The sequence below is a fragment of the Bison bison genome, unplaced genomic scaffold, assembly GCF_000754665.1.
Source record: "Bison bison bison isolate TAMUID 2011002044 unplaced genomic scaffold, Bison_UMD1.0 scf7180017864527, whole genome shotgun sequence".
Classification (NCBI taxonomy): Eukaryota; Metazoa; Chordata; class Mammalia; order Artiodactyla; family Bovidae; genus Bison; species Bison bison.
In genome coordinates, this window is record NW_011495078.1 from 11,823,546 (window position 1) to 11,841,931 (window position 18,386).

Here is an 18,386-nt window from a genome sequence, read left to right on the forward strand (position 1 = left end):
GTTTTTAATGTCTCCTGAGTCTCTGTCATGGTATGCAGACCGATCGAGGCAAAGAATCGCCCGTCAGGAGGCGGCTTCCCCAATGGTCACTGGGTTGTAGAGTGGCACTGGCTTTCTACAAAGGCACTAATTTTGTGCGAACAGTGATGCGGTTGAGTGATTCCACCCACTTGCACCTCTGGAGCGCTGATTTACAACCCCACCCCCACCCCCACCTCAGTGGAAGCCTCCTAGGTAATTCTGTTTTAAGTCTTATGTCTTGTACAAAGCCAGGCCCCAGGCCCAAGGGTCTACTCCTAATTTCATGCTATTTCCACTGTAGGTGTTTCAAATGGTTCATCTTGGTCTTCTATAGAAGTGTCGTTTACAGTTTGGAGCAGAATTCATTCTGTTAGGCTCCTGTCGACCTCCACCAGGTTCAGTTTTCTACTCAAATCACCTGTCAAATGACACCAAGGCCAATGCCTAAGGACGTTTGGACTTGAATTTCATTCATAAAAATGTTCCCTCAGTCCCTGCAATTTGACCGATATTACTTACTGCTGCAAACATAGATGAAACTTGGCCACCGTTGACAAAAAAAATTAATAGTCCACCTAAAGAAAAAATAGAGAATTTTATTTGAGCCGATCTGAGAAATACAACCCAGGAAGCACTCTTCCAGAAAACTCTGAGACCTGCTCCACTTGTTAGAAGTCAAAGGTACTTCATTTATACAAAGGTACTTCAAAATATACATTTTTCAGACACAAGGTTATACATCAAAATGACACACTGACGTTTGTGCATCAGGCTCACCAAAAACACAGATCTGAATGTACAATGCGAGCAGCAGGTAACCATGACCATGACCCCCTACTGAATAAGGAAGCAATGTTATCGTCCAAGGACTCACATTGCTGGCATCAGAGGAAACAAAACAAAGAAGCATTGATCTCTGCGGTGGAGCCAGCATTCTCACCTTTGAGGAGGTCTGGTTAATGTATAATGAAGACACATGCCATTAGGGAGGGCTCAGTGTAGGTAAGGAGTATGTTATGCTTTATTTTCTTGTCCTGCCTTGAAACAAATTTTATTCCATCACCCTATATTTTATGGATGTGAAAGTTACATTGTTCTTTATGGTACTTTAGTATATACCATTATCACTTCTCATTCTCTAAATTGGATGATCTGTATACCTTCACTCGTCTCTCTGTCAGAAAAGACCCACCGGTCTTATTTGGGGCAGCCCACTTCTCCTCCCTGGGGCAGTATAAGAATGTCAGAGTCTTCTCTAGCCTGGAACGTTTGAGGAAGGGGTCTCTAACCATTTGTCCCCCTGGTCACCGCCTATATGGTCCTTTGGAGGAAATAACCCAACGGGTCCCATGGAAGCTTGGGCACAGGGGACACTGCAGAAACTAGAAACCTTGGGACCCAGCGCCCAGTGCTCCTGGGTGTTCCATTCCCAGCCGTATTCCTACGGGATGCTGGTCACTGTTACTCTGTGATCTGCAGGCATAGGTCTCTGCCGTCTAAAGGGAATTCCTTAAAACTCTGCTTCCTGGGCTGGCCCAAGTCATCCTCTCCACTCCTTGGAGCCCCTCCTTGCCTGAGGGTGCTCTTTAAAAAGGTAAAGGAAATAATTGGGCTTCTCTAACCCCCAAAAGAAGCCCCAGTTGGAGACTGACTTTTAGGTACTCAGCAACTTCTGCTTTTGGTCGTTCACTGCTTTGGCTCTCAAGTTTCTGGAGTAAGAAGCCCAAAGACACGGCTGCCTTCTGGAAAGGAAAGAGATCAGCACCTATTTCAACCCATACTTGCTGCTGCTGCGTCGTTTCAGTGGTGTCCGACTCTGTGCAACCCCATAGACGACAGCCCACGAGGCTCTCCCGTCCCTGGGATTCTCCAGGCAAGAACACTGGAGTGGGTTGCCATTTCCTTCTCCAATGCATGAAAGTGAAAAGTGAAAGTGAAGTCACTCAGTCGTGTCTGATTCTTAGTGACCCCATACTTAATATCCCCAAATATCACTGAAATAGTTCCTAGTTACAAAGTAGTTAGAAGAGTTCCCAGCGTTTCACTGTGTGAAATAAATTCTTTTAGGTGTGTTCTAACCAGCAGGCAAGCAAAGACAGACCTAGACATGGTTACTTTCTGTCTTTATGCTCTAGAAGACTTCTGCAAACATCTTAAATTCCTTCCAAAAGGAAACAGAGCCCAGCTTCAGGTGCAACATACTGTGACCTAGAGCAAATAGTCCGCTCACAAGACCGATGGTTTTCTGTTTCAGATTCGTAAATGCTTTTGGCGAGAGCTTCAACGTCACAATGGATGGGGAAGTTTACAACAATGTCTCCAGTCACAATGCCAGTGAATATCTTTTTTTCTCTTCTGGAGTGTAAGTGCCTACAATGGCCACTTTGCTCTACAGTTAAGGGTTTCAAGCCTTTTTCTTTAATTAGTATATTGAAGATTTCAATACCAAGAATGTTAACCTGTATCAACCTTTTTTTTTTTTTTTTAGAAAGAGCTTCACAATAAACTCACCAGAGATTCCACAACAGTGTGGAAAAGAGTTCAAAACATCCTACCTTGGATTTGGTAGCGCGTTTACCTATGTAATCACCAGAAAGGTTAGTGACTCATTGCACTGAGTCAGACAAACGTTATTGATGAGAGTCCTTGCAAACAGAACATAGGAATGATTTAATGGAGTAATATAAGGGTCTGTATTTTAAACAAGTTTTAGGATTAATTCAGTTCACCGCTAATTCTTTAGTTTATCATTGCCTTAAGTTTGCTGTTAGAATAAAATTACACAGTCTGACTTACTCTAAAAATTCACGTTGACCAGTATCTGATGCTTCCTCGTAGACATTTAACATAGACTTTGGAAACTGTTAGTTCAAAGAGCTGGGAATGTTTTCAACAAACCTGACTTCCAGCCTACTCTCTCGTTGAAGAGGAAAAAGCTAGTGAACAGACTTTCCAGTCCCGCCGAGGCCATCCAAGTCTGAGGATAAAATGCAGGGTTGCACGTTTACATTTACAAGATGTACTGTCTGGATGGATTGAATGAGGTGACCCCGAAGGTCCAGGTTCAGTTGGCCGGGCTGCGTGATTTGTATTCTGAAAGCAGTCTCAATTTTCATGTCTTTTTGTCTCTGCCTCCCTGGTCCAGAGTGACGGTTGCCCCGAAGCAAAGGCTTTCGAAGACATCTCCCCCAACACAGTCAGCATGGCTCTGCAGATCCCGCAGTACTTCCTCCTCACGTGCGGCGAGGTGGTCTTCTCCGTCACCGGGCTGGAGTTCTCCTACTCTCAGGTCTCTCGGCTACTGTCTTTACACCCCTCGCCTGCAGCCCTGCCTTCCGAAAACGCTGCTGGGGCTTAACAGTGAGCTGGAGCAGCCACGCACTTACAGTGTAAAAGAAAACTCTGGAAATGTGGGTAGATTATGGTAGATTCTACTGAACATGGTTTTAGAGACTACCCAGTCTTATTTACTGAATAAGAATATTACTGTTTAGGCAATTCGCTGGTGATCCAGTGGTTAGGACTCTATGCTTTCTCAGCCAAGGGCACAGGTTCAATCCCTGGTTAGGAAACTGAGACCCCACCAGCCTCATGGTGAGGCCCCCCCGCCCAAAAAAAGGAATATTACTGTTTAGCATTACGACTGTCCACCTATAGGTGTCTGAATTCCCAGTTATATGTTAGAATTTGGGGTCCTAGGTAGGAAAAACTCTATTAATGACCATTACCAGGGTCAAGATGGTCAGTGGTTCCATGTTCTCAAACAACCCCATCCGTAACAGCGTTCACATACAGGTCCTCATTGTCATTAAGATTCCCTTGAGGTCTCTTCGTAACTCCCAGTAAACCCACCGATTAAGGTCTCACTCTTAAAAGTTAAAAAATAGTTTTGCTTTTGTGAACGTTAGACTAATGAGGCACATTTTGCTGATACCTGAATTTAGAGCTTAGGTTCTGAACTGGTTTATCACAATACAGCTAGAGCCGTCATAACCCCCACGTGCCTAGTATCTTCACATTTTGCAGTAAAGACTGTAAATGTGAGCTGGATGATCCTTTTCTGCAATGACCTCACAGTCTAGTTAAGGAGATGACTACAACACAGGTGACGAGAGTTTGCTTGGTGAGTAGTTTTGGTGACTTGGCAGGAAAACCCTCCAAAGAGCAAGCGGACAACACAGAGAGCAGCCTCCACTCAGGGTGAAGGAGGTGTCAGGCTGGGTGGCTTTGTTTGAAAATTCTTCTATGGAGATAGAATCAGTTCATCTGTAGATTCGTCCGTTTCATTAGGTGATAACTCTGCAAGCATGCAGAGAGTGAAGAACAAACGACTCTTGTGTGCTCATCCAACATGAGCATTTGGGATGTCTTGTCATCCAAGTGATAGTCCTTTTCGCATTTAAACCAACCCAACTCTTAATGTGCCTTCTGGGGAGTCAGCGGCCTCATTAAGGGAGTTGTTGAGTTAGGCGTGATCTCCTGCTCTGAGCTTGGCATCTAACTTGGGACTCACTCTTTCTCATTCCCTTCAGGCTCCTTCCAACATGAAGTCGGTACTTCAAGCAGGATGGCTGTTGACCGTGGCCGTCGGCAACATCATCGTGCTTATTGTGGCAGGAGCAGGCCAGTTCAGTGAACAGGTACGGATGCAAACAGAGATCACGTGTACCTCTGTCTTGTCTGTTGATGACCCTCCCTGGTGGTGGTTTAGTCACTAAGTTGTGTCCGACTCTTGTGACCCCATGGACCCGCCAGGCTCCTCTGTCCATGGGATTTTCCAGCCAAGAATACTGGAGTGGATTGCCATTTCCCGTCTGTATATACACGTGGTCATCTCCACTAATGGCCAAATAACACCCTCAGAGCCAGCCAGACAGAGCAGTTCCCAAACACCCTCACGGCCAAGTGTGTGCTCATTCTGCTTGTTTCTCCTTGGTGTTACACGGCCGGAATATAACCAGATGTAGCCACGTGTGGTTAACAGGCTGGTCTGTGCTCTCTGTGCTCAGTCGTGTCTGACTCTTTGCAACCCCACGGACTATAGCCCACCAGCCACTCTGTCCATTAAGATTCTCCAAGCAAGAATAATGGATTGGGTTGCCATGCCCTCCTCCAGGGGATCTTCCCGACCCAGGGGTCAAACCCAGGGTCTCCCACATTGCAGGCAGATTCTTTACTGTCTGAGCCACCACCAGGGAAGCCTGAGGTTAACATACTGACACCCTAATATCATTTACTATCAAAGGAAACGTCTTTTCCTAGCTGCATTGATTGCAGAGTAATGGCCCCAAACCAGGCATGTTATCCAGAAAGTTTCATACCACCAAAAGTTAAAACCATTCTAAAGGTTGTTGTAATTTTTCCCATTTAAAATGAGGGCTTTTCTGGTTCTAGAACTCTATCCCTCAGCACTCAGCATCTCTGCCTCATAAGAGAGCTGTCCCTTAGCTCATCAGATTCATTACCAACCCCACCAGGACCCATCAGGGTCTATCCTGCCTGCTCATGACCTCACGGTATTGCCAAAGGGTAATTTAGAACGTTTCAGCACATTCTTTTTCCCTCAAGAGTACTGCCTGGTGTTCTCTTGGTCCAGCTTTTTGCCTTAAGACTTGGGTTTTTAGAGATTTTTTTCTCATTTTCTTACGGGTGTCTGTACTCCAGAGCTGTTAGAAGAATTACATTCAGGAAAAGCTGGCCATTCTGTGTCTGCGGCCATAGCCAACTGATTTTCCCCAACAACTGCATTTCCAACACCTTTGATCTAGATGTCGAAAGAAAAACTACCCGCAGTGTATACATGCATTCCCATAACCTCTACTGTTTTTGTGTTTTTCCTGCTCCAACTCAAACTCTTCGAAGTGGGCCGAGTACGTTCTGTTTGCGGCGTTGCTTCTGGTCGTCTGCGTAATATTTGCCATCATGGCTCGATTCTATACGTACATCAACCCAGCAGAGGTTGAAGCTCAGTTTGATAAGGATGACAAGGAAGATTACCTGGAAAAGAGTAACCCATACGCCAAGCTGGACTCCGTCTCCCAGACACAAATGTGAATGTCAGGAAGCCCGCGGAGCCGGGGCTAGCCCCAGGATGTGCCCAGGGGTCTGTCCCCTGGGGGCAGGACACTCTGTTGGGTGGCCTCTGATGGGGAAGACTTCAGAACTTTGGACCAAACCAAGTCAGCTGCTTTCTCAGCAGCCAGCAGTGAACCCGAAACTCCAAAAGAAGTCCTTTTGTTTGTTTTTAGAGAAGTCTTATTTAAAGCGTGCACGCACACACACTTTTATAACAGAGTCCATACTCTGCCTTAACTCCTTTTCCTAACACACAAATAAAGTTATTTTGGACTAACTTGAATTTTTGAAACGGTGGCAAATTTCCGTACTGTTTGTATTCGACACTCTGTGGAAACAATGTTAAATGAGGCAAAAAGTGAATGGTTAGGCTTTTGAATGGTATGTATTCATAATAAGGGCCGGCTGGTATTAACTGATAACTCTACCTTCTGTTTTTAGTTCTGTTTTTCCATTCCCTACCTCTTTGTAAATTATGTATAACTCGAAAAACCACTCAGGTAAAGGCAAGTCATGATTTTTGGAGTTTCAACGGTATGAAATAAACTCTCATTCTCAAGAGTAAGTGTCTGTATGTTGGGGGGCAGGGTAAAAAGTCCTTACTGTGCTTCCTGACTATACAAGCCATGCCCGCTCATTGGATGCCCGCTCATCGGAATTTCATCAAAGGTGACAAAAGCAGGAACAAAGCAAGGCCCACAGACAGGAAATTCCAGAAACAGGAGATGTCAAGGTTTACTTCTTTTGGCCCTGCTTTTCTCAGGGGTATCTCTAACCTACACTTCTCTTTTATTATTAGAATCTTCCTATGTTCATATCTCTGTACCATCTCAAAGGGTTTATCTCAATTCTCGTGAGCATTTTTCTGCTTGAATAAAAATCGTTCCAAAATACTGTAAATACTCCCTGCCCAGTCCATCCTATAAGTATTTATCATACAGCCATTCCCAGGTGTCAGAGCCAGACTGAGTCTGCCTTGACGCTCCCGTAAAAAACAAGCAACAGTTTATTTCAGACGCGTGCCCAGCTGTGAATGTGGGCACTGGTTCCTGGGTTTGGAGCTTGGATCTCTGAGACACCTCTGCACAAGCTGATCATCACACAGTGGAGAGGGAACGACGCAGAGACAGAGTCCACAGTGAGAAACGGGAACGCAATGAGCAAAGCTTGCTGAGGGATCTCTTCAGTCCTTCGGAGCAAGTCCCCATTCTCAACTGAGGAGGCTCTTTCTTCCACGGATATGTCACCTTTCTCTCCGTTCACCGTGATCCACCAGCTTCTGTCTCCTGGAATGCAGTGGGTTCTCTTTCCCATCAAAGGCAAAAAAAAATCAGATCCTGAGACACTTAGTCCTGACCCACCCTCGCTCGTGCGCCCCTCCTGGCAAAGTCCTCTTCGTCTTTGGGATCCAGGCCACCTCTTCCAACAACTGTCCTGCCCCTCAGTTTTGTTACTGATTTAAGTCACATTGGGCTTCCCTTGTGGCTCAGCTGGTAAAGAATCCGCCTGCAATGCGGGAGACCTGGGTTCCATCCCTGGGTTGGGAAGATCCCCTGGAGAAGGGAAAGGCTACCCACTCCAGTATTCTGGCCTGGAGAATTCCGTGCAGAAGTCCATGGTGTCGCAAAGAGTCGGACATGATGGAGCAACTTTCTCTTCACTTTGAGTCTCATGGACCCTGCTTGGGCCCTCGTCCAAGCTGGGTTCAAGTAGACAAATAGCAAAACTGAAGCTGAGACTGACTGAGCACAAACTTAATTCAGTAGCCAAAGAATGGAGAAATTGAGACTGAGTTCACAGATCCACTTCTTACCCTTCTGGCGAGAGAGATTTGATTTCAGAGTAAAGACAAAAGGAGGTGGACTGAGGCTGATGATGGGGAAACATATGCCATCTACCCCGGGGGGTGGGGCGGGGGCTGTTTCAAGGAAGTGGAGTGCCGCTCTGCTTATGCTTTTCTGGTCCTTGGTGTCCGGTCATGGCTGTTGGTATCATCTAATATGCTAATGATGCTAATATAGTAAAATCAGTGTCTAATAAGACTCGGTCTGTCGGAGATCAGATTCTGCTGCCATCTTGGTCCCAGCTGGTTCCGTTTGTTTGTTTACAGCTTCCTTTCTTATCTCTAGACCCTTTAAGATTTTGCTCACGCCTGCTACAGGTATGGTTGGCAGGTTTTGAACAAGAACATGTTCATGTTGCCCTGACAGCAGTTTGGCTGTCTCTCTTCTGCACTTCCATCACTCACCCCTGATCTAATGATCAGGGCACTTTGATCATTAGAGGTGAGTTTTTAGACTTCCCTGGTGGCTCAGATGGTAAAGCGTCTGCCTGCAATGTGGGAGACCTAGGTTTGATCCCTGAGTCAGGAAGATCCCTTGGAGAAGGAAATGGCAACCCACTCCAGTGTTCTCGCCTGGAGAATCCCGTGGATGGAGGAGCCTGGTGGGCTACAGTCTGGGGTCGCAAAGAGTTGGACACAACTGAACGACTTCATTTTCTTTCTTTCTTTCAGAATAAACTTGCTTTAATCTTCCCATTTCTTCCAAACAGAATCAATACTGCTGGGAGCCACCATGGGTGTTTTGGACTTTGTTCACAAAACTTTGAACAGTGGCAGGTGTCACGGGGGAGGAGTGGCCGGGGGGTACTTGGGGCCAGATCCACGACCTCTGGTCTTCCGCCCTTTCCCTGGCCCCCATTTTTCTGTGCCTTACACCTTTCTCTAAGTTCCAGGCTGAGCGGTGTTTAACCAAAATAATTCACTGACTTTAACGTTGGCTGTGTTCAAGTACGATCCTGTGTGGGTTGGGAGAATGTCTGAAATGGAAATGAATTCCTTGGAAATAGCAGGATTTCATTGCTTTTACCTAAAAGCCAGAATATTGGGGGTTTTTCTGTTTTGTTTTTGTTTTTTAATTTTTATATTGGAGTATAGTTGATTTACAATATTGTGTTAGTTTCAGGTGTACAGCAGAGTAATTAGGTTATTTATATACATATCTATTCTTTTTCAGATTCTAATATCAGATTCTAATCCATGTAGGTTATTATAGAGTATTGAGTAGAGTTGCCTGTGCCTATTATACAACAGGTCCTTATTAATTATCTATTTTATATATACTAGTGTGCATATGTTAATCCCATACTCTCAACTTATCCCTCCCTCTCCCCTTTCCTGTTTGATAACCATAAGTTTGTTTTCTGTGTCTGTGAGTCTTTTTCTGTTTTGTAAATAAGATTATTTGTATCATTTTTTAGATTCCACATGTAAGTGATATCGTATATTTGTCTTTTTCTGTCTGACTTAACTTCACTTAGTATGATAATCTCCAGGTCCATTCATGTTGCTGAAAATGGCATTATTTTATCCCTTTTATGGCTGAATAATATCCCATTGTCCGTATGCACCACATCTTCTTTACCCATTGCTCTGTCGGTGGGCATTTAGGTTGCTTCCATGTCCTGGCGATTGTAAACAGTGCTGTAGTGGACATAATCTTTTCAAATTATGGTTTTCTCTGGATATATGCACAGGAGCGGGATTCCTGGATCACACAACAGCTCTATGTTTAGTACCGTAGCGGGACCTCCATCCTGTTCTCCGTAGCGGCTGCACCAGTTTGCATTCCCACCACCAGTGTCGGAGGGGCCCCTTCTCACCACACCCTTTCTAGCATTTCCTGTCTATACACTTTTTGGTGGAGAATATTTTTAAAAGTGGTTATAATGTCCACATGAGTCTTATCAGCCTATTCTTGTTTTGCTTCCACATGCCTCCATAATGTTTTTTTTTTTTTTTCTTTTTGGTGGTGGTTCTTTATTTCTTTCAGGGTACTAAGATATTTATTCTGTGGTTTATTTTAGAATTTTTAAAAAGTTACTTCATTAAATGTATGTTCCAGTTTGATTTCTATTAACCATTGTAGCCATGCATTCTGGACTTTTTTTTTTTTTGCGGCTTCATTTTTTTCTATGACAAATGATAGTGGTTAACATGTACTGGACCCTGAATGTGGGCAGACGGCCTGTGAAGCGCTTTACTGTGTCAAGTTTACAAGCATGTAGCCTTGGCAACAGCCCTAGAATATAGATTACTGTTATTATTCTGATTCCACAAAGGAGAGAAAACAGGAACTGAGAAACCAGGTAATCTGCCCAAGGTCACATCCACCATCTGGCTCCAGAGCCCAGGCCACCAACCACTACACAAACCTGCCTCTCAACTGCCAATGCTTACTGGACAGTATGGATTAAATGAATTTAATCCTTTGAACAATACTAAAGAATGTCTTAATACCCCCATTTTAAAGATAGGAAAACTGAGGCATAACCAGCTTAATTAACTTGCCCACAGTCATATAGCCAGCATGAACCCAAGCCCTTCTGAGCAGGGACGAGTGCCTGCCTCCCCATCACCAGGCTGTCCAATCTCCTTTCACGTTGTCAAATGCAGATGTGTGATGGCAGGGCTGATGTACCAGGTCCAAGAGCGAAGAGGGGACCGGACTGAGGGACCTCAAGGAAACACGGTTCACCTGATACCCAGGTGGACACCCCAGGCCTGGCCTCGGTGAGCAAGAGGGGCATGTATAGGGAACTGGGAAATCCTGCTCTCAAAGGATTACACGGAAAAGGATTAAACACATTTGCCATCTTCGAGAGAGCCAGGCCCTCCTGTAAAGATCTTGTGACGTTCTGGAAACACTGGGACCCCCTCCCCAGTCGCTCTGGGTTTTGCACACCTCCAGCACCAGGGAGAGTCCATCACTGGCTCCTCCAGTGTCATGGAGATCAGCTCTGAAGCTCGCCATGCCAGGCCCAGGGTCTCAGCTGCAGGGAAGCCAATTTGGGAGGTGGGGCAGGGGGGTGAGCCACAGAGGAGGGGCCAGGAAGCCAGAGCGAGGGCCAAGGGCCGTAGAGGAAGAGCAGGCTGTTTTGTTCTTTTTAAGTTGTGGCAAAATACTGGGTTGACCAATACATTCATACGAGGTTTTCTATAAGCTGTAAGATGGGGTGGGGGAGGGATGGGGCAAACCCAAATGAACTTTTTGGCCAACTCAATACATACAAAATAAAGCTCACCACTGAGCCATTTTGAAGTTACAGAGTCCGGGGGTGTTATGAGCATCCACGTGGCTATATAACCATCACCACGGGCCCACTCCAGAACTTCTTTCGTCTTGCAAGACACACTTATCCTCATTGAACACCAATTCCCCTCTACTCCGCCCCTCCTCCTGCAATTCTCCTTGCAGTCGCCTCCATCCTGTGATGTCGGAGGCCTGGCAGGCTTTCTGGAGAAGTCCTGCATGTCAGGAGCCTTAGCTCACCCCCGATCAAAGGCGATCAATAAGACTGGCCTGGGGCTCTGAGGGGTTTCAGCGAGGACACAGCCCGCCTCCAGCCCCTGCAGCCTTGTCCCCGCTTCCCAAATCCTGCTCCCCTCTGACCATTCAGAGCTCTAGGGTTTTTATCTGATGGAACGTTTGGCATGTGTTAATGGAACTTGGAGGCTCCATTCTGTGTGTGCGTGCTAAGTCACTTCAGTCGTGTCCAACTCTTTGCAATCCCATGGGCTGTAGCCTGCCAGACTCCTCTGTCCATGGGATTCTCCAGGCAAGAATACTGGAGTGGGTTGCCATGCCCTCCTCCAGAAGATCTTCCCAACCCAGGGATCGAACCCACGTCTCTTATGTCTCCTGCATTGGCAGGTGGGTACTTTACCACTAGCGCCACCTGGAAAGCCCTTGGATGCTCCATAGATGGGTTTAAAGGGAACAGGGGACAGATCTGTAAGGCTGCTGTCCTGGTGCCCCCGAGACAGCCTTGCACTGGCCGGGCTCTGTCTTATTGACCGCCTTTGATCAGGGGTGAGCTGAGGCCCCTGACACGCGGGACTTCTCCAGAAAGCCTGCCAGGCCTCTGACATCACATCCTTGAGCTTCCTAAGGCCGGAGGCTGCTGTGAAGCCCTAAGAGCTTTCTACTCGTGCAGGAGTCAGAGGATGGGTCCAGACGGCGGGCCTTTGTGCCTGGGGACTGTCCTGTCCTCAGCGCTGAGTGAAGAAGTGCTTCCCTCGTCACTTTCCATCTCACGCGCAGCTCCTAAAATGGTCTATGCCCCCATCACCACAGGCAAGAGGAGGGAGGTGCAGCCAACTCACAGAACTCACTCTGACGGGTTTCCCAGCTTTGCAATCACCAGCAAAAAGGTGCCGTGAGCCCTTCCCTAAAGGGCCCCTTTGGGCAGAGAGGACGGTCCCAGCTGCCCCCTGCTGTTTGGCAGATTTCTATCTCGGTGAGACTCACCCTCAGTAAGGTTAACCTGGAGTAAGACTAACCTTCAATCGGTCATCCATCTTAACTTGGGTCCTTGGTTTGGTTTTCAAACCTGCAAAGAATTCTTCATGCATCCCACTCAGCTGCTGACAGCACAGCCCATGTGTGTCCAGTAAGTGCTGACGACCTAGAGCAGGCGGCCCAGCTGGGAGGGAACGAGGGAGCCCTTGCTTTGGAATTCATGCGCTTAGAAGTGAAAGCTCTCTGCCCCACCACCCTGCTGCCCCTCTTTCCCTCCCTCCTTCTCTCCAGCCCCCCAGCTTCCAGCATCCCCAAGCCAGAAAGAGAGGCCTCACCAGAAAGCCAACCCTGATGGCATCTTGACCTTGGACCTCCAGCCTCCAGAACTGTAAGGAAATGAATTCCTGTTGTCAAAGCCACTCAGTCTGAGGCATTTTAAGGCAGCCCAAGCTGACTAATAGAGGGGCCACTGTCCCTGTCTGTCAGGGACCGGGGGTGGGGGGTGTTCTGGGACATTCTTGGGCAAACTGGGACGGGTTGGTCAGCCTAATTTAGGAGACAATGCGTATAAAGTGTTCGGGCTTCCTACAGTGCATGGCAAGTAGTAAGCGCGCCATAAATACAATTATTATTTCATCCCTTCAATTAAGTCAGCGCCTACACGGTGCTCAATGCAGTTTAACATACTAGGCGCACAAAATAGATAAAGCCTGCTGTCGTGGAGGTGGCCAGCATTTACTGAGTCCCCAGACCAGATCGTCAAAGTCTAGCTGTGACGGGTTGGTGCAGGGATGTGTCAGAATGGGACTACAAAGGTCGAGCCAGCCTGGGCTCTGGGGAGGTGGCCCTCAGACGCTTCTCTCCACTGTCCCCCAGCAGAAGCCACCAATCGAGGGCATCACTTTGGTTGCTTCCTGTTTCTAAAAAACAGAAGCCAGAGAAGCTGGGTAGCACTGGGGTCCTGGTTAAATGACCACAGGTGTTTTACCAAATGGCCCTGGGCAAGCCCAGCCCAGATTCTTCCTTTTGACTAAGCAGAAAAGAAAAAAGTGAATTGAAAGTAGCTCAGTCGTGTCCGACTCTTTGTGACTGTCTAGTCCGTGGGATTCTCTATGCCAGAATACTGGAGTGGGTAGTCTTTCCCTTCTCCAGGGGATCTTCCCAACCCAGGGATTGAACCCAGGTCTTCCACATTGCGGGTGGATTCTTCACCAGCTGAGCCACAAGGGAGGCCCAAGAACACTGGAGAGGGGAGCCAACAAAGGTCCATCTAGTCAAAGCTATGGTTTTTCCAGTAGTCATGTATGGATCTGAGAGTTGGACTGTAAAGAAATCTGAGTGCTGAAGAACTGACACTTTTGAACTGTGGTGTTGGAGAAGGCTTTTGAGAGTCCAAGCCTTGGACTGCAAGGAGATCCAACCAGTCCATCCTAACCGAGATCAGTCCTGAATATTCATTGGAAGGACTGATGCTGAAGCTGAAACTCCAATACTTTGGCCACCTGATGTGAAGAGCTGACTCATTGGAAAAGACCCTGATGCTGGGAAAGATTGAGGGCAGGAGGAGAAGGGGACAACAGAGGATGAGATGGTTGGATGGCATCACCAACTCAATGGACATGAGTTTGGGTAAACTCTGGGAGTTGGTGATGGACAGGGAAGCCTGGGGTGCTGCAGTCCATGGGGTAGCAAAGAGCTGGACACGACTAAGCGACTGAACTGAAGCCTATCCCTTCTCCAGCGGATCTTCCCGACCCAGGAATCTAACCAAGGTCTCCTGCATTGCAGGCGGATTCTTTACCAGCTGAGTTATCAGGGAAGCCAGGCCATCACAAACTGCTCTCCTGAAAGTTCCCCAGTTTGTCCACAAGATGGCAGAAGAGAACATCCTTGGGAAAACTTGGGACAACGTGCCAGCAAAAGGCTTTTGTAAATGTTGGGAATACCTTATTAGGAATGTTTCATGAATGTGCATACGAAGGTCTCTTCATACACTATGTATTTTTTTTCTAAACAGTTCATTCTTGGGACTGGCATGAATAGACTGTTCTCTCTGGAACTCGGGTACAGATTCCAGTAGGGGTCGCTGTTCCCTGATTTGGCACCAGGCAGCATCTGGAAGCCACTGCTGCTGCTGCTGCTGCTAAGTCGCTTCAGTCGTGTCTGACTCTGTGCGACCCCATAGACAGCAGCCCACCAGGCTCCCCCGTCCCTGGGATTCCCCAGGCAAGAACACTGGAGTGGGTTGCCATTTCCTTCTCCAATGCATGAAAGTGAAAAGTGAAAGGGAAGTCGCTCAGTCCTATCCGACTCTTAGCAACCCCATGGACTGCAGCCCACCAGGCTCCTCCATCCATGGGATTTTCCAGGCAAGAGTACTGGAGTGGCGTGCCATCACCGCTGGCTTTGTGTAATTGGGGAAAAAACTCACATTTATCAAGCGTGGCAGTTTGCGTTATTTAACTTACACCCTCATCCACTCATTTATTTGTACGGTACATACTTATTAAGCTTCTCCCATTTTCCAGACGCTGATACAGGCCAGATAAACTAATAAATGTAGTGTCAGGTGTTGATAAGCGCTATGAAGCAAAAAATAAACTGAGTGAGGGGTGAAGCCTGATATTTAGGAGTAGCCCAGGAGGGCCTCTCTGAAATGGTGACATCTGAGCAGAGCCCTGCATGGAGTAAGGGAAAGAACATTCTGGGGGATCCTGACAAGAGCAGGTGCTTGAGATGGGAATAGGGTTCATGGGTCTAAAACCAGCCAAGAGGCACCCACGTCCAGAGTGTGGTGAGCAGGGGACGAGGGCAGGGTGACCAGACTGGTCGTGTAGGGCCTTTGGGGGCCGTGATAAGACCTGGGGTTCTTTCCTGTGTGTATCGGGAAGCTGTCAGTGGTTCTCAACCTGGGCTGCTCCTGAGCATCATCTGAGGAGCCCCAGTGCCTGTGCCTCCCTAGACCCAGATTCAGCATTCTGGGGTTGTAGCCTGAGCATCTGGGTTTTTTCTAAACACAACAGGGAGTATCAATAACAGAGGCTGGCACACAGCTTCCACTGTCATGCATGAGCACAATAGAGGCCGCCGGGCATGGTGGGCCCTGTGCTTCTGTGTGCCTTTCAGGAGCAGCTTCAGAGCCCATGAGCGTATGGAGGCGGGGTGTGGGCCACTGAAGACAACACTCAAAACTACGAACTGTAAGCTGGAACTCCTGTCTCCCATCAACACTACTGAATCTTTCCTGGGGAAAATACAACTTCTAAAGCACCGTGAGTCACTTGAAGGTGTGTGATGACCAGTGCAGAAAGCCGGATGGTACAGCTGAGACATGGGCGTGTGTCCATTTCTGTAAACACGTCAGGTGTGTTTAGATGTAAACTCTCCAAGGCGCGGTTCCAATTTCCTCGGTGCTGTTGTTAGAACAGATTACCAGGTCGGTATGTTATTTAGTAGTGATTAAGTGCATGTGAAGCCTTTTGACTGGTCTTTGAAATTTCTCTCTGAACGCAATTAAAAAAAATTTCAAAGAATGGTGGACCCTAAACAATGTGGTTTTAGCAGCAGAGCTAGGAAACAGCACTGCAAGAGCCCTTCTTTGTTCTTCTTCAGTAAACAGTGGTGCGAGGCTTTCAGATTACCATTCCCTTAGTCAGTAGCTCAGCAAGACTGTGTGCAGAGTGGCCGGCCACCTGCTACCCCAAGTTTATTTTGACAAGATAGAGTTGAGGCGCCCAGAAAGCCTTCTCACCAGAGATTTGGCTGCGTGAAATCTGCCCTCACCCACCTGAATCAAAATGATTGCCCAAACACAATCCATCTTGAATACTCTGTACTAATGTAGTATATTTTTTTAATTAGCTTTTTAAATCAAATCAGTACATGCAGTCTAAAAAGGCAAAGATCTCTACAAGACTTGTTTTACAAAATCGCGATCCACCATTTTCCTTCCCCCAGCCAATTTCCACTCCCTAGAGGCACCACTTTGAACTGTTTCAAACAGTCTGAGGGTTTATCTCCAAATAGCATGCTTACATAACTACTTGTTGGTTTCTCAGTTTTCAACTGTATATATTAGCTTCCTACTGTAGACCAAAGGAATTTAGCTCTTCTTCACAGACCCTGATACTGGGAAGGATTGAGGGCAGGAGGAGAAGGGAGCAACAGAGGATGAGATGGTTGGATGGCATCACCAACTCAATGGATATGAGTTTGGGCAAACTCCAGGAGCTGGTAAAGGACAGGGAAGCCTGGTGTGCTGCAGTCAATGGGGTTGAATAGGATCAGACACGACTGAGTGACTGAACAACAGCAACACACGTACCTTGCCATTTGCCCCAGCTGCAAATGCACACTGGTATCCACCCAATACAGCTTTATAGTAATTTTAGTTAGATTAATAGTTAGTTAGATTTATTTATTATTGTATTAGATTTATTTACTTAGATTTATATTAGGTTTATTTAGTTAGATTAATATTAATATTCCAGGACTTCCCTGGTGGCTCAGATGGTAAAGTGTCTGCCTACAATGCAGGAGACCTGGGTTCGATCCCTGGGTTGGGAAGACCCTCTGGAGAAGGAAATGGCAACCCACTCAAGTACTCTTGCCTGGAAAATCCCATGGACGGAGGAGCATGGTAGCTTACAGTCCGCGGGGCTGCAAAGAGCTGGACACGACTGAGCAACTTCACTTTCTTTCTTTCTTTCAATATTCCCCGTCACATTATTATGTCGTGTAAATGCTGCTTTCACATAAGCTACCTAGTGTACTGAAACCAGTTTTTACTTCTCTGCACGATACCATAGTTCGGTTTCCCTGGAGTTAATTATTCTTTCAAAAATTTGCTTTTTTTTCTATGTATTTTTACTAATTCAGCCTCCAAATCTTCCTTGGTTTAGTAAATCGCCTCTCCAAATGGTCAGATACACTAAATGTTCTATCAACTTCATCATCTTAAAGAGGTTTCTTCTGGAAGCTTCTGAAGAACTCCAATTTGGAAGACAGAAAGAGCCTTTAAAAGTATCCTGGGGTCCTCTCTGCCTCTCTGCTTTGTCACCTCCTATATTGTGTATCCCATGTCTTTTTGTTTTGTTTTGTTTTCTTGATTTATTGCTTTTTTTTTTTTTTTTCCGGTGGGGAACTTTTCTGTATAGCTTGCTGAGAAATGAGACACGGGAGGGAGATTTTTTTCCCTAAGGTCTTGAGTGAAAACATTTTTATTCTACTCTCCCATTTGATTGACACTGGGCTGGGTGTAGAATTCCAGTTGAAAGCCATTTTCCCTGGGAACTTTGAAAGCATTCCTCCATTTGAGCTTTCAGTGTTGCTATTGCAAAGCCCAAGCCATTCTGGTTATTGATCATTTGTATGAAAACATGTTTCTCTTTAGAAGGTTGTAGAATCATCTCTTGGATTCTAGTAATTTGAAATTTCATGGTGATGTATATTGCTGCGGCGTCCATTTATAGCCATTACGCTGGCCGCTCAGTGGGCCCTTTTCACATGGAAACTCCTGTCCTTGGGTTCTGAAATTTTCATTCTCTCCCTTCCATATCCCCTGCTTCCTCTGTGTCTGCATGCGTGCTCAGTCATGTCCAACTCTCTGTGACCCCATTAACTGTAGCCCACCAGGCTCCTCTGAGCATGGAATTTTCCAGGCAAGAATACTGGAGTGGGTTGCCGTTTCCTTCTCCAGGGATCTTCCCAACCCAGGAATTGAACCCACATTGCTTCCTCTACAACTCCCATTATTTAGATGCTGTTCCTTCTTGACCAGGCTCTAATTTTCTTATCATGTCTTTCTTATCCTTTCTCTCCTCTCCCTCCTACTTTTTTTTATTGTTTTACTTTTGAAAAATCCTCAGTTTATTTCCCAAATTCCATATTTATTTTTTCTTAATTCCTACCTGCTTTGATTCAGAGTCTTTTTAATTATCTGAAGTATTTTTGATGGTCTCCAGCATGTCTTTCTGATGACCGTGTCTT

The 18,386-nt window shown here is 46.4% G+C and overlaps 1 protein-coding gene across 1 annotated transcript in view; it reads left to right on the forward strand.

Annotated features, from left to right (window-relative positions):
• Positions 1–6,657, forward strand: part of SLC15A1 (solute carrier family 15 (oligopeptide transporter), member 1) — a 49,782-nt gene extending 43,125 nt beyond the window's left edge. The window contains exons 20-24 of the mRNA XM_010831495.1: positions 2,276–2,383; positions 2,510–2,618; positions 3,167–3,310; positions 4,554–4,661; positions 5,884–6,657. Of these exons, the coding sequence (XP_010829797.1) occupies positions 2,276–2,383; positions 2,510–2,618; positions 3,167–3,310; positions 4,554–4,661; positions 5,884–6,075 (661 nt within the window). The 3' untranslated portion in view covers positions 6,076–6,657. The remainder of the gene's footprint in view (positions 1–2,275; positions 2,384–2,509; positions 2,619–3,166; positions 3,311–4,553; positions 4,662–5,883) is intronic.
• Positions 6,658–18,386: the final 11,729 nt, after the last annotated feature.